The 16,329-nt window shown below is 40.5% G+C and overlaps 1 protein-coding gene across 1 annotated transcript in view; it reads right to left on the bottom strand.

Annotated features, from left to right (window-relative positions):
• OGT (O-linked N-acetylglucosamine (GlcNAc) transferase) overlaps nucleotides 1-16,329 on the bottom strand; it is a 22,873-nt gene that overhangs the window by 693 nt on the left and 5,851 nt on the right. Inside the window, exons 4-21 of the mRNA XM_009072083.1 lie at nucleotides 15,670-15,786; nucleotides 14,271-14,350; nucleotides 12,676-12,871; nucleotides 12,051-12,191; nucleotides 11,731-11,831; nucleotides 11,390-11,543; nucleotides 11,188-11,289; nucleotides 10,737-10,916; nucleotides 9,375-9,533; nucleotides 7,765-7,854; nucleotides 5,715-5,840; nucleotides 4,813-4,983; nucleotides 4,576-4,692; nucleotides 4,328-4,495; nucleotides 2,226-2,378; nucleotides 1,348-1,600; nucleotides 1,052-1,175; nucleotides 1-347 (exon numbers count right to left, since the gene is read on the bottom strand). The exon at nucleotides 1-347 is cut by the window's left edge and continues 693 nt beyond it. Coding sequence (XP_009070331.1) covers nucleotides 173-347; nucleotides 1,052-1,175; nucleotides 1,348-1,600; nucleotides 2,226-2,378; nucleotides 4,328-4,495; nucleotides 4,576-4,692; nucleotides 4,813-4,983; nucleotides 5,715-5,840; nucleotides 7,765-7,854; nucleotides 9,375-9,533; nucleotides 10,737-10,916; nucleotides 11,188-11,289; nucleotides 11,390-11,543; nucleotides 11,731-11,831; nucleotides 12,051-12,191; nucleotides 12,676-12,871; nucleotides 14,271-14,350; nucleotides 15,670-15,786 — 2,607 coding nt within the window. The 3' untranslated portion in view covers nucleotides 1-172. The remainder of the gene's footprint in view (nucleotides 348-1,051; nucleotides 1,176-1,347; nucleotides 1,601-2,225; nucleotides 2,379-4,327; nucleotides 4,496-4,575; nucleotides 4,693-4,812; nucleotides 4,984-5,714; nucleotides 5,841-7,764; nucleotides 7,855-9,374; nucleotides 9,534-10,736; nucleotides 10,917-11,187; nucleotides 11,290-11,389; nucleotides 11,544-11,730; nucleotides 11,832-12,050; nucleotides 12,192-12,675; nucleotides 12,872-14,270; nucleotides 14,351-15,669; nucleotides 15,787-16,329) is intronic.

The raw sequence follows: 16,329 nt of genomic DNA, 5'->3' as shown, positions 1-16,329 counted from the left end.
TATCATGCAAGAAATAAGTCTGGCTGTGCTTGAATCACCGTCATTGTATTACTTCAGCCACAGAGTACCAGGCAGATTAAGTAGAAATGCACAGTATTTAGCTCATCATCTCTGCAGAAGTGTTGGAGAGGCTCAGATCCTGGAGAATTCCGGGTGGGTACACAGTGTCTCTTCATGCAGACTCAGTGGCCTCCACTGGCTTGATCATGTGGTCTGGTTTGTTGCCTGCAGCATAGTGATCCCACATCTGAAGGTAAAGTCGCTCCAGGTCCATTGTGTACTGCTTGGTGTTGAACAAAGGACTGGATATCCTCTGCTTCCAGACTTTGCCACGGATTTTTTTCAGGCTACAAAAAGAGTTAAAGCAGTCATGAGAAGTTCCAAAGACTACATAATACTGTTTACTTTTGAAATCTATTTTCAGCTAACCCAGAACTGCCTGTACAACAGTTTCAAAAACACCTGCTCCCACTTTCACCAAGTTCCTGGTGCTGCTTCAGCCCTTCCTCACCTCTGATGCAGACCAGCATGACCACTTCAGCTCAGAAGAGCTGTGACATTAACTCGTTGTGTTATCACAGTTTCATAGTATGTTAAGGTGTTGGAATGGACCCTAGAGATCATCCAGTCCCAACCTCCTGCCCTGGGCAGGTTGCTCAAGGTGTTATCCAACCTGGCTGTGAACACTGCCAGGGTTGGGGCAGCCACAGCCTCTGGATGTACTGCAGTAACATTTTACAGTGTGGCTGTAGATTGCAGTAAGCGACAAACTGCTTAATCTTCAATTTTAAAAGGTGAAAATATATTGCACATTTTACCCATTTTGCACATGAGCAATTCCTTGAGAACAGGCAGCACTGACACTCAACTGGCAGTGCTGTTCATTTACGGCAAGATCAGAAGCTGAATGACCTGCAGGACACAACACCTCTAAAAGAGGATTGCACAGCTATTTTAAATATTAGTTTAAAACTACTGATGTATCAGCACTGTCCCCAAACACAGCACTTCATGTTCATGACACCACACTACGCAGTCCAAGTTTGCTTACTATTCCAGGTCAGTTCCCAGTTTCACAGCAATATCCTCGTATTCTTGTCTACTTTTTGCAATGAGCTCCAGACAACCCAGGCAAGTGAGCTGCGAGGCAGCAACTCTTGAGGCAAGAGTCTCTCCTGAAGGGAAGGAAATAAAAACCAAATCAAAACCAACCACGAATAAGTTTATCAAGCAAATTGCACACACTGAATTAATTTCCTTCTGCCTCCACAAGAGGCAAAGTTTTCCGGGCTTCTGTTATGAAATAATGACTCATACTCCAACCCATGTGTTAGCTGTACGTGTTACCTGGCATGGTGACCATGGGAGTGCCAGCCCAGAGCACATCCATCCCAGTTGTGTGCCCGTTGCACAGGGGAGTGTCCAGACAAACATCAGCCAACTGCCCTCTCCTCACATGTTCTTCTTTGGGGGCTACAGGTGAAAAGATGATTCTGTTTTGGGCAAGACCCAAATTTTGTGCATACTGCTGAATATTGGGCTCTCCCACAGCTGGGAAACGCAGCAGCCACAGCACACTGTTTGGAACTCTCTTTAGGATCTAGAACCAAAACAAGAAGCAAATACAGAAAGATCAGGGAGGAACATTTAGTTTTCTGAACAAGAAATTACCACACACCAAAATGCACTGGAAGGCATAATCATTCAGTACATTAATCTTCTGAGGTACAGAGCAGGAAAAAAAACAGATCATCATCTGGAATGGAATCACTAGGACTGCATTTCTAATCCCACTGACAGTGACAGGAACTCTGCTCACAGAGTAAGTCTAGAAATTTGTGATCTCATTTATTTACAGGCCCATGCTGTAGAATATAAAAAAAATTACCCCCAAGTAACTCTCAGCAATACACTAATGAGCTGAAACCTGATACTCCCCTCAGATCAAAATTATTTCACAATGGAGAACTAACTACTCACACTGAAGCTGTCTGAGACAAATTTGCACTGGCTGGATGCACAGACTAATTTGAAATACAGCCAAAAAATTCTATATTCTACTAACACTAAGCCCTGCATCATGAGCACTCTAAGGATTCAAATGGCTCAGGGTCAAGGTTTTCCACAAAAAATTAGTTTTAACTAGCATGAAGTTTCTAACCTGAACAGAACAGCTGTGTTGCAGAAGTGTGACCTCAGCCTTGACATTAGCCCCAGATACTCACATTAGCCCACATCTGTAAGGTGGAAGGATCAATCTTGTACAGCTGATTGAAGTTACAGTACACCACAGCATCCTCTGGTAATCCATACTGAGAACGAGTAGTGACAATGATAGTGCGTGGAACTTCCTCCCCAGTGGCTGCTTTGTTGTTAATCTAAAGGAAAAACAGCAGCTATTAAAGCACTCAATTTACAACTGAAACAAGACTATGCCCTGTGGAATTGTCCTAAGACACACTGCAACATTTGTTAGCACCGTAAGTTACTGCAAGCACATCTTTGGGTTTATTAGACAAAACAAAATTGTCTACTTACCCACAGCAAGAATTTAACTGGTATGTGTACACTCTTGTGGATGCCACAAGGTTGCAACCACCAAGGCAAAAAACACTGGGCATTTTCATGCCCTTCCTATATCTCCCCGAAATTCCAAGTAACTGGAATAATTGGAAAGAAGAATCATATAAAGAGGCATTACACATGGAATCCTACCTTCCTTAAGGTCACTGCATTTCCTTGAGACCAAAAATGAAACTAAAACTTACGGATAGAATTAGAAGATATTTAAAAAGCAAAGGTGTATTTTGGTTTGTTTGGATTTTTGTGGGGTTTGTTTGTTGGGGTTTTTTCTGTTTGTTTTTTTTAAAGACAACGACAATAGGCACAGAACATACAGTCAACGGATAACAGACTCATGTAAGACTGTAAGGAACTTTCTGACAAGGAAATAACGGAAATGCTGAAAATGAGGTTAGAAGAGTTAACAGCAGAGTTTCAAAAAAAAAAAAAGTGGATTTTACAGCTTGCACAAACACCAGGAATATGCTAATAACAGACAACAGAGGATGAAGCTGGAATAATGAAAATACCATGCATGAGTCTTGAGGATTAGGAAACGGAAGCACAAATATTTAGGTTCTGGGTTTCTTCGGTAGTAATGTGCAATGGTGGGACCAAAACCAGCTAGAAGTATCAGTACAGAGAGGGCAACACAGGTCCTTAGAGCCTTTGGCTTGATATACATACTGTACATCCATATACATTTAACAGTTATTCCAGTGGCACTGCAGCCAAGCACTGCTGACACTTGACATGAAGGACAAAGACTTTGTCACTGTTACGAGATGCACAAGGTAACCAAGTTCAACAGAAGTTGGTAAAAGTGCTACTTAATTCAGGCCACTGAGACCTCAAAAACGACATGCACAGTTTGACCTGTGCCCAAAAGTAGCTGATGTCAGCACAAAGCAGTGTTACAATAATGCAACTGAAAGACAGAAATCCTGTTTTAAAAATGCACAGAGCTCAGAGTGTTTTGTCTCAGTGGTGGAGTGTGAAGCCAAGAATTCCCTGTGATTCTCAGAGGACAACAGTGCCAACAACTTTAGTGACCAAACTAATACATAACCTATTACCAACTCAATGGGAAGTCTCAGTTGTGATAAAAGAACTCAAAGAGAAACCAAGGCATGAGATTATGGGTAGAGCGGTGAAAATAAAACAACATCTAAAAACAATGTAAAAGAGGCTCCTGCAGGACTAACTGAACAAAATTCACAAGTATAATGAGTTATGGTATTTCTAAAAAAGTTCTGCAAAGGAAGAAGTATTAAGCAAAACCATTTAAGTGTCACTAACATCCCATGTACTGTTAAGCACTGAGAGGTGGTGATACAGTGCATGGCTCCCAAGGATGTAAAGAGGTATGGAAATGTTGCTGAGATACACTGGAATAACTCTGCCTCTATTACTCAGCATTTTTTTCTATAGGAAACACAACTGCAATTGGCTAACAGGTTACAAATCCCTGCAGATTGCAGGCAATAAGCAATTCTTGCCTTCAGATTCTGAACAAACAAGTGCTTCTTTATATAACAAGAATTCATTTATTTGGACTTTAGATACCTCTAGATATAAACTCCTCTATCTTTGGGGGGAACATCATCTTCCAGTACATCTGTGGCTTATAATGAGTTTCCTTCAGTATGAGAACTAAAATCAACGTGACAGAAGAGACATTTGCTTGGAGGTTTTTTCCCTCGTTATGTTGAAACATACTTATATAACATAAAACCCAAGAGAACAGTGCCCTGAAGTGCCTCACCTGAGTAGTTGCTAATCCATTACTGATGTTGAATCCATTGATAGTGATCTGAATCTGCCCACGATTGATCATCTCGATCACAGCCTCTGCAATGGTGTTCATGGGGATGACAGGCATACTGAGAGCAGCATTGCCATCAGCATTGTCACAGCTGTCAGGACATTTCATCTGCAATAAATCACACACAAGCATCACACAAAGTCCCAGCCCCAGCCCCAAGGCTGCACACAGACAAGAGTGGCTCTCACCTTAACAATCTTGACATCAGGGAGGCTGTCAAGGAAAGCCTTCAAGTCGATGCCATTCAAAACAATCCTGTTGTCATAAATATGACCATTGGACTTGAAATCAATGACTGCTTTTTTCTGTTTAAAAAAAAGATTTAAAGAAGTTATCAGATCCTTTACCAACTGCTATAGTAATTGTCATTTTACAACAACAGCTATGGAAAGTATCCACTTTTCTTGCCCTATCTTCCACCATACCTTCAGATGAGGGAACATGTTGGCATGGTCTCCAATGAAAAAAGTGTTTGGCATGTAAGCTAATTTCTCTGAATACTGTTCAGCCACCTCGACTGGAGAAGTTTCTTTATCTGTGATGATATAATCCATGAACAATGCCCCACTGGTTCCAGGATACCCTAGCCACATTGCCTGAAAAACAAGAATGCAAGGCTCCAGTCCCAGGTGCATTGAACAAGTAAAGGAAGTTAAATATCAACGTATTTTAAGCTACATTTTCCACCTACAGATTCGAGTTCCTTTTTCTGTTTTATCAACCGAAGATCAGCCACTAACTCCAAACTTGCACTACCAAGACAGTGAACAGTTTGAGGATGTTCTAAAATTGATCCCTTGAGCAAGTGCTCCCTGCTGCGTGCAGCTTTAAGCCAGAACACTAACCATCAGTGACTGCAGCTTCGCTGAGACAACTTCTGTAGTGACTCTGTAAACTGAATCTAGAGTGACACTGAGACAGGTTCCTCTCATTCTCTCTCCATAGGCATTTTAGAAAATCTTTAGTCAAGAACATAACTCTGACTTATGGCATCTAGAATTTCACTAAGCCTGAAGAGATTAAAACTAAATCAACTGCTTCAATACCCTTTCTGTGTTCTCGTTAAGGCAAGAAAGCCAGTGGTGCCCGGAAACATCATGGAACTACGGAGTCCTCTCTCAGGACACTGTCAACTGTCCATAAAGCACATAAGCCCCCTCAAACTACTGTGCTTAAACAGAATCATGATACTTGTCTTGCATGTTCTAAGCCCCACGTCTCTCTGCATACTAATCAATATAAGCCCTCAATGTTCTTTCCATTCTGCCAGAAGAAATTCTTCCTACTCCCAGCTGTTCTTATGGAGATACAGAGCCCTCTTAGTTACCTGGATGGGTGCAGGTCTCAGGGCAAACAATTCATTTCGTGCTCCTTTGGTGTACCCGTTCATATTAATGAGAATGTGGATCCCATCCTGATGGATACGATCTGCTGCCTTTCCGTTACATGGGATCTGAAGGAGAAAGAAGACAGAAAAGGTCTTTACGGTTTCAGACTTCCAGTAATAAATGTGGTTAGTCAGTGTACCAATGCATTGATGTCAACTGCATAATTTAATTTGGATGAGACTTAAATCTTGTTACTCCTGGTTTCACAGAAGTCCTCAGAAAGCCCTGCTGAAGCCAAAACAAGTTTGCCAGACACAGCTAAAGCAGTTGCTGATGGAAATCCTAGCTGTGGTACTTGAGGACTGACCTCTGCACATTCAAATCAGAGGACGGATGACACCTAGGCATTGCCAGGCTCAAGGAGTCATAGAACAAAATAGCACACATGCACCCCAGAAAAAACTTCAAGCAGTGCTGAAACTGCTTCAGTTCTTGGCTAAATCACAAAGTGAGTGGAACTGCACACAAGGCATTACCAATTACTTTCAAGAACTGCAAAGCCTTGGAAATTACAATGTCTCTCTTCCTGCCTAATACTGAAAGGTAAAGAATTTTCAACACTTTTAAATTCCTCTAAGAGATAGTTATGTACTTAGCCATTACCTACAAGCAGTTAAAAGAAAATATTTGATAGCTGTCTCTAGTCAGCAGCAGCAGTAAAACAAAAACCTCAAGGCTAGAAACTGAGGTTCTACAAATCAGAACAGCCTCACCACCACCACTCCTGTAAGGCTAATTAATAACCAAAGCCAACATAGGGCAAGTGGTACATTTACAAGCTAAGGCAGGACAGAAAAACCGGTTCAAACTAAAGATCAGAAATAATTAACTATTCTGCAGCTATTCCTATTGCTGACTCACCCTACAATTAATACACACCATAAAAATACTCCACTTTTCTAACAAGAGAAAGCTACTTCACGTCTTGTAGCAGAGTAAACACGTACTCAGGCAGTCCTATCTTTAAGCTGAAAATGATCTGAGTTCCCATCTTAGTCTAATTTTCAGCAGATTGCACTGCTAACACAATAGATCACAGCAAACTGCTTCTACCTGTTTAACTCTCCTGTACAAATCCCTAGTTGGACTGTAACCAAAAAATACAAGTTTGATGCCTCAAGAATTCTAGGTAAGAAAACTCAGCGTACCACTCTGGGCAATATTTAGTTTCCTAAATATGAAACAGTAATTAGTATTTTGTTTCCTAAGGAATTTGCTGCCCTGTTGACCCAGGGGTTTCAACAACCACAGCTGCAAAACTGGGGCAGGAGCAGGAGGAAAGGGGAGTAGAAAGGGCAGATGGATTTCTACAACCATAACCAAACTTCACTATTCCAAAAAAATGTCAGCTTAGCAAAATCCATCTCAAAGAGCAATTCTGCTGACACCAATTTAGCCCTGCTACTTATGAGAGCAGGTTCTGAACCTGCTGAGTTTAAAAACTACATGCAAGTTTTATCTGTCACCTAAACTAGAACTGTCCAGGTGCCAAGACACTTCCACTATTAATGTACACTAACTATCTCATGCTTTAGGGCTTTGTCTTGACTTCTGTGTATACTGAAATCCTCATCAGTTTTCACATGGAACTTAAAAAAAAAAACCCAAACAAAAAACCCACCTGTGTTACCAAATCAGTATTTTGATAGAGAAAAAATCTCCCACCTCACTGGAGTAAAGCAAGCTTAAATGTATTTGCAGCTGTGGCATCTTGACTTTCCATGGCATTTAAATCCATGATATCTAAATACCACTATTATCTTAAGACCTAACAGAATAGTTATTTAATATTACTAATATTACTCTTTAATAATCACAATAACCACTGCAACCCAGGTAAGGCATAACAATGATCCATCTACAAATTCCCAAGACTGACATCAGACTAATTCAAGAAATGACAAGTAAAAATCTCATACTCGAGGCTGATCTTTGTTTATTTACAAGAACTTTGGTTTGCTAAGAGGTCAGTGCACCAGAAAAACTCACCTGAGACAAGTCAATGAAATGATTGGCTTCAGCCATGACTTTCACACGGAAGTTTGTGCCATCATCAGGACTCAGAGCATAACAGAACACCTAGAACATGAGGCATCGAGAGTTGAGTACCTGCAACAATTTTCTAACAAAAACCCCTGTGCTATATAAACATATGGTATTGCAATTTCAAATTACATCCAGTTTCAGACAAATCCTATTCATTTGTGTGGCATTTACCAGTTGAGAAAGAAGTCAAAAAAAGAGGTATTGGGCCCTTTTTTGACATATTTGAACCAGGCCTCAGTTTTCCCCATCTGCATTCTGTCAGACATATAGACAACATCCTCATCAGTGCAAGGGAAAGCAGCCTGAACAGATTTACAAAAGCATTAAATGCCTTCTGCAAGACACCTTGGAATTTGTAATTAGTGAGGATCATAATTATGAGTCAGGTTGATAGACAAGCTAAGCCTTGGAGAAGGTTTTTAACAGTGACTAGTTCTCCTGACTGAGAAACTGCAAAGTGTATCTGAAAAGATCAAGGTGGACAGACCATGCAAACAGGCATTTTAGCCAGTCTAGCACATAGAGAACAAATAGACACCAATATGCAGAGCACTTCTCATGCAGGATATAAACCTGGTTTGAGTGAATAACAGATGACTATTTAGTATTTAAATTAAGCTCTGTAGAGCTTTATAAACCTAGAACATGCGGGACTGCCCTTTGTCTCAAGCTCATTCATGGTTAACTGGTACATTCTCCCCACACCCCTTGTACTAAGACCACCAATTGAATTCTTTCACAAAAAAAAAACCTACTACACATCCACATTTCTGGTAACAATTCAAGCTCTGCCACAAAGGTTTCTGACTACAATGACTTCATGACCAGAAAAAAGCAAGAAGTTAGGGGGAAAAGCTAAAAAAGCCCAACCAAACAACAACAACAATTAAAAAAAGATAAAAAACACTTTTACAAGAAGAAAATACTTACAATCCTTTACAAAGATAAGCAAATTTGTACGACTTGGAAAACAAGAGCTCAAAACTGAGACATTTTAAATGGAGCAAACAACCAAATTGGAAATGAGTTCTATTTACAGACCCAATCCCTTAACATGACACTCAAATAAACAGACATGACTGCCTTGAGCTCCTTCTGGAGTGGGCATAGTATGCCACTGCCCTTTGAGAAAGGGTTAACCAGACCAATCTGAAGACCACATTTGTAATTCAGGTATCCTAGAGGAAAACACATTTAAAACCACAGCAGCAGTGTGAACAAAAAACAGATGCAGAACTGTAAACCAATTAACCACGTGGCAGTACCTTGATGTTGAAACACATTAACTCAATCAACAGCAGTTGAAGCTTAAAGGAGTTTTCCATGAGCAACAAATCCTACCTATAGCAACTCTAAGGACAGGTATCTAAATTTACCCACTTTCTATACCTGATATTGGTAAAGGAGGATGATCGGAGAACTCTTCAACCCATAAAAAAACCAAAACAAGCCAAGAAACAAAAATTTCTTCTAGTTTAATTGATTGCACCAAGGGAAAAAGGTGCCACTTACAACCATATTTAAAGCTTTAAGCATAGCACTTATAATTTTACCTCAAATTTGTCCGGGTTGTGCATGCCTGGAATTGACTGCATTAGGTGTGAGGTTGGATGGTTTCCAAAATCAGAGCTCACATAGCCAATACGAAGTCGACCTTCACTGGCCTTCAGATCCTTGGGATGCTCATATGGTGGCTTGTGGAGAACATTGATCTGTCAAGAAAACACACACAACTGTTTATAAACTCAGAAACCAAACCCCAAATCTAAACACAGGGACAAAACCCTACTATGAGTTCGGAGAATGAGCCTTATCCCAACTTCAATTAAGCAGCCTGTGGACATCTGTTGTTTCAAACCTGCATTCTGCATGTCCCACTGGAGCTGAGTGTACTGCCCACACACTGAGTCACAAGATGTCATGGATCTACACCCAGAAAAATACAGACACCATTACTGTGAGCTGATGTTTCTGCTACCAGTTTAAGTATTCCACCCCTGATTATTAATACACTAATAGCACACCACTATCCCCAAGAAGCTGTGAAACGACAAGGCACTTGTGACCAGAACAGTGTTGCTGCGAAGCACAGAGTTGTGTGTTCTCATGCTCACCATCTTTCCCAGACATCAACCTGTAGCCACTACCACTGACAGGATTAACAGGTTACTAAGACGAGGCAATTTTACAGCCAAATGTTATCTTCTGAATGCAAGATCTTTCTACTAGCCAACCAGACTCTTCCACTGGCTGACAGCTACTTTGAACTATAATTGCCACCTGCACACTCTGTCCAACACTGACGAACACCAACAGCTCTGATTCTCTGGTTGAAGACAGACAGAAGTTGCATCAAATTTTAGTTCAAGAATTTACCATCAACAACTGCACTCATGGCAGCTTCAGCTGCTGTGCAGTCTCGTGGAAACTTGTCATTACAGCACGGGGTGTTTCTGGAAGAATCTGTTCCAGTTTTCACCAAGTACTTCAAAACAATCACAAGGAGTTCCTCCTGCCATGCCTCACCCCTGTAACACTGCTGTCACCACCACTAATGCTTGTGCATTGGGAAACCCCAGAGCCAACCAAACACAAAGCTCACATGTTCCAGCAAGGATTCCCTGGAGGCCTTCACAGGTTCCAGGCACTATGGATGCTGGAACTGACCAGATTTTGAGCAATACTATCACAGAGCTGCCTCAATCTGTCTGGAAAGTCACTCACTCCCTGTTTTTCAAACATGCCCTCACATGTACTTTGGAAAACCTGATGAGGAACACTATGTCCTATCTCTTTACATGTGACTCAGAAAGCTTACAAGGGCTAATACTAACTACGTTAGTAGTAGATCTTGAGTGGAACAGGCAGAGGCACAAAAAACTTCAATCACAACTGGCCTGTGTAAGACTTCCTACCTTGTCCAAACAGAGATTTCCATGTCTCTCAGCAATAGCCTTCCTAAAACTGTGAGAAAGGGGATACAGCATGCTGTGATGTGGGTGGACAGAAGGCAGTCTGTTTTTCTCCAGTTGATCAGCTACAATGCTAACCAGCTTCTTCATTCTTTCATCATAGTCTGTCCAGTCACAGACAATCTTGAAAAAAAAAAAAAAAGAGGAAAAATTCAAAGAATAATGGGACAACAGGTTTCTTTCAACAGGTATCAGATATTTCACAGGTTGAGACTAATGCTTCTTTCAAAAATGGAAGAACCTTAGTAATTACTGATGACGACTGTATAGTCTTCTGATTCAAGACTGAAATCTAAACTCTCTCATTTAAATCAGTGATTGATTGATATGACCAAGTTTAGCACCTGCTGCAGAGGAATCTTTAGAATCAGAATCAAAACCTCATCTTCCTCACCTGCAAACAGTGGGCCAAGTTGCAATAGGCATCTGGGAAATCAGGTTTCAGTTTCAGAGCAGTGCGGTAAGAGGCAATGGCTTCTGGTATATTCCCTGAATCCTGTAAAGACACAGAAATGAGTCAGCAGATAAAAATATCCTCAGGGTACCTACTCAGAGTGCCCCACCATACTCAAGAGTGAATCACTCGCATGTGCTACCTTGTGGATCGAGGCCAGGTTGCTGTGGGCATCAGCAAAGGCTGGGTTTATCTGGATGGCACGGGTGTAGCACTGCAGAGCTCCCTGAACATCCTGCATCTCCTTCAGAGTGTTACCCATGTTAGAATAAGCATCTGCAAATGTGGGGCTGATTCTGAGAAATAAAGAGAATATGAACGATATGTCATGTCCTCCTCCAAAGAGAAGCCATACCCATATACCCAGACTCTTCATTTGCAAAGCAACTATCTGAATACAAAGAAGCTACTGTGAGTGGACTGCTACATCAATCCATGGCACTTCCCTGTTAGAAAAGGCTGTTAGAGAGAGTATCTATTTACCTAATAGCCTCTTTGTAATGCATTAGAGCCTCCTGTAACTTTCCTTGCTGTTGCAGAACACTTGCCAAGTTGGAATGTGCCGCAGCAAACTCTGGAAACACCTGGGAAAAAAAAACAAGCCGACTGTCTCTCCAACACCATGAGTAGATCAGATCAAAAATACTTGTGCATTTCTTACCCTTTTTTGAATGTATTTTCTTACTTTTTTTCATATAAGTCAGCTCTCTGAGCAGACAATCCTCTACTTATGACCAAAGAAGGGAAAGGACCTATGTCCTACGACACATTCCCATTTCTAACTCCCTCACATTCCACAGTACCTCAAGAGCCTTCCGATACAGACGCACAGCCTCCTCGATGTTCCCCTGCTCCCGTTTGATGTTTGCCAGGTTGTTGAGAGAATCTGCATGAGTGGGACAGAGTCGAAGAGCTGTGTTGTAGCATTCTTCTGCTTCCACCACCTTTCAAAAAAAAGGACCCAGTTAAAACGGGACAATTTCTTGTAAAAGCACTGTTCATGACAAGTCATTCCACTATCACTTTTAACAGATTTTATGGCCTTAAGTTGAGACAGGGGAGATTCAGACTAGGTATTAGGAAAAATTTTTTCCCTGTTAGGGTCGTCAGGCATTGGAATAGGTTTGCCCAGGGAGGTGGTGGAGTCACCACCCCTACAAGTGTTTAAGAGGCATTTGGATCTGACACTGGAAGATATAGTTTAGGGGTTACAGCAGAGTGACAAGTGAATGGTTGGACTTGGTGATCTTAGAGGTCTCTTCCAACCTTGATAAGTCTATGATTCTATGGTACAACGTGGACATTTCCTGAATTATTCTTCCTTCTAACTCACTGAGTGCAACAACCCATCTTAATAAAGCTGGTGACAGCTGGTGCCTAAAAAAACCCATTCACTGTAATTTTAAAAAGACACAGAGTGCTCCTTACACTGCCTTTCTCCTTCAAGGCGTTGGCCAGGTTACAGTAGGCATCAGGGAAGTGGGGCTGGAGCTCAATAGCCCTTCTGTAAGTGTCTATGGCCAAGTCTATCAGGCCTTGCTCATAGTACACACACGCAAGGTTGCCATGCACAACTGCATGATTTGGACTCAAACTCAAGGCTCGTAGATAAGCTGCCACAGCTCTGCAACATAAACAAGACAAGGTAAACAATGATCCACAGAGCAGCAATTACACTTACCTTGGTTGTAAAAGCTACCTACATGAAAAACCCCAAACTTGAATGGATATGTGTTATAAACACACAAATCCATCCTGTACAGATATTACTGAAAACACAGAGGAGTACTGCCTGAAATAAAAGCTCAACTAAGGGATGAATTATCGTTTTGCATGTTATTTTAAAGCTATGCTGAATTCTGCAGTGACTAGCAGACTAGAAAACATACTTGGTAAGAGAGTAATGTTTTCCTCCCACCTGATGCTGAACAGTGAGCAATATAAGTCTTCTGGAAAACAAGCAAAGCTTTCAACTACTTTGTTTAAACACTTCATTACTAGGATAAGCACCTTTTCTTTAACCCTTTGCTCCATTTTTTCCAGTTATTATTCAATTGTAACAATAAACAGTATCATGTCACATCTTTATTCTCTCCACTAACCTATCATACTTTACTTACACCTTTGTTCAAAAGGTGAGAGCTTTAATTACATGCTCCTACAGCACTATATAAATGACTCATGTATTCAAATCCAATTTCTAGAATAATCACAGCAGCATAGATTGTAAACTCAAAAGGTGATGTAAAATCTGAAGTGATGAAGAAACATTGTTTGGCCCAGTCATTCATGGTTAAATCAGGAATCACTGAATGACTTACATTGTGTGCAATGCAACTAGAGACAATAATTATCTTGATCCCTTCAAGCTTTGATTAAATTTGGGGCCACAAACCATAGCTACCAGAAATTACAAACCAATTAACAGATGCAATATGCTACACTGCATTTAAACAATGCAGCCTGGAGCTCTTTCCAGAAACAGAAGGAAGATGATGTATCAGATTAAAGGTCCCAGAACAAGTCAGGTCAACAAGGCAGCAACAGTATTGCCACCCAAGGCAGTAACATGATGCCAACATGTAACAAATAAATAATAAATATTCAATCAGATGCTTAGCTGTATTTCAGTTTGTCTTACATGAAAGAGTATTTTAGACGAGACACACGTGTAAATCATGTCCTGAATCATATCATGAAGAATATTCAAACATTTATGCTTCTCTTGGACATCTGAACTTCACCCAGCCCTGGCTTTAATTTCAAATCTATTTTCAATACCTTCAGAAACTCCTATTTTTGACACTGTATTAAGTAACACAAGTGAATACATTCTACGTGATTCTATTTTGTTTCTTAATTCCAGGAGCCTGCTCTGTCTGCACTTCAAAGAGCTGTCCTCGCTCAGCTTACAGCTCAAGTCTTTGCCACCACTGCCCAAAGACACTTTACAGAGGGAACACAATCTGTCACTTGATACACCTGACAGGCCCCTGACAGAACAACAGTACTGATGTTCCTACCTGTCAAATATCCTTGCCTCCTTCAGAACATTTCCCAGATTGATGTAAGCATCCAAAAAATTTGGGTCAAGTGTTACAGCCTGAAAATATTTTTGAAGTTACAGATTTGAGCATGAACATAAAAACACTTTGAAACTTAGTTGTTGTTTTTTAAAATTTGCTAAACATAATGTGTAAACATCTAAGACTTTAAACATCAATAACCTAGTAAGGCAGGAAAACTTGAGGTATTATAAACCAATCACAAAGCTATTTATCTGTAAAAATGACAGCATATAACTACCTTCAAATTTATTTATTTGCTTACCTAGTCAGTTGCAACTACTGCAGAATAAAGTGTTAAACATTTATTTCACATTAGGCTCATCATATTTAACACTCCTGCCTACTGATGTTATGTTGCCTTTAACTTGTTTTTAGGGGAGAAAGCCTAAAGAACCTTATCCGTATCCTTTACTGCAAAACAAGACAGCATTTTAGAACTTGAGCAGTGCACGAAAAGAGAGACAGTGTCACAAGAGCAAGAAAAGAGCAAATACATCATGTGTGCAGGGAAAATTCAGTAGCCATTGAACTAAAACATTTCCACACCACTCAAAACTAATATAAAACAAAAACCCCCACTTAACTGATAAAATTACAGGAGATGCAGTACTGAGCTAGCTACACATGGGTAAGTGATAAGCCCCCACTTCTCTCCTGGGAACTTCTAATTCCATATTAAAATACTTCGTAATTTATCACTAACTAGACACAGATTAAAAAAAAAAATCCTGAGCAGTTAAAATTATTTTTGTAGATCTTAAGTCATAAATATGAGGAAGAAACTGTCACCTCATCTTAAATTCAGTTTTAGGTCACTTAAGGCACAAGTACAAACTGAATTAAGATGCTAACTAAAAGGTATCAGACAACTAGTTGATGACACCAATCTAGAGAAGTCTGAAACAATGACGGTGAAAAATAACCCTGGAGAAGAGGAATTAGTGTGTCACTTAAAACTGTTCTCCTCAGTTACTCAAAGGGCAGTAACACCTGAAACAAAATCATAACGAAAATTATTTTAAGCACAAAGTTGTTTCTTCCCCTCACACACAAAACAGGTAAAACATTATTACCATCAAATCAGTTTTTAAAAACGTTAGCCCAGGACTAAAGGACTGAACAGCAACTTAATTTTCTCTTATCTGACGTGTATGAAGTCCTAGGCCTAAATGCACCTCTCTGGCAGCACACAGGAAGCGTGAAACATCAGCAAGTAAAAAAAACAGTTAAAATGAGATGTTAACTAACAGGATCATATGAAATTCTCTGCTATCAAAACATTTCTATCACCTGCAGCAGACAATAGCATGCACACCAAAATCCAGCAGAGAAGATGACCGCCTTAGGTAGTTACCTTTTCAAAGTGATGAATTGCGAGCCAAATTTCTCCTTGGGCATTGAAAACACAGCCAAGATTACTCCATGCCACTGCAAAGTTTGGTTGAGTCTCAATTGCTTTTAAGTAACAGGCCTTGGAACAGTTAAAGAAGAGAGATACAAGGGAAGGGGAATATTTGTAAAAAGAAAAAAATGAGAAAAAAAATTGTTAGTATGCCTTCTCTAACCAGCCAAAAGTGACCCTGCAGTATAGGCTAGCTTGCGCCAAAACTAATGCGCTGCAAACTGTTGTTGATCCTGCGCCAGCGCAAACCAAAACCCAGGTGCAAGCCCACCATTCTTCAGTTCTGCTGAGAAGGAATGAACACGCCTTCAGACACCAGGGCACCACAGAGATCATCTCAGACACCATCCCAGGAGCTCAGCAGAAACATCTGCCACCCTCGAGCGCGTATAAAGAAAAATATTACCGTGTAAAAATAGCTCTGCTCTGAAACAAAAGTGTTGCGTGTTCTACATCAGATAGAAATTACTTTAACATTTAAAAAAAAAAAAAAAGAAAAACTAGTGAAAAAGACACAGCCATTCTTTGCCTGGAGAACACTCCATGAAGATGTTATAGTAAGTAGCTTTCCAGTACCTTACAGGGGCCTACGAGAAAGCTGGAGAAGGACTT

This window comes from Acanthisitta chloris, unplaced genomic scaffold, assembly GCF_000695815.1.
Source record: "Acanthisitta chloris isolate BGI_N310 unplaced genomic scaffold, ASM69581v1 scaffold13460, whole genome shotgun sequence".
In the NCBI taxonomy this organism is placed as follows: Eukaryota; Metazoa; Chordata; class Aves; order Passeriformes; family Acanthisittidae; genus Acanthisitta; species Acanthisitta chloris.
This window is presented reverse-complemented; position numbering and strand designations above follow the sequence as displayed.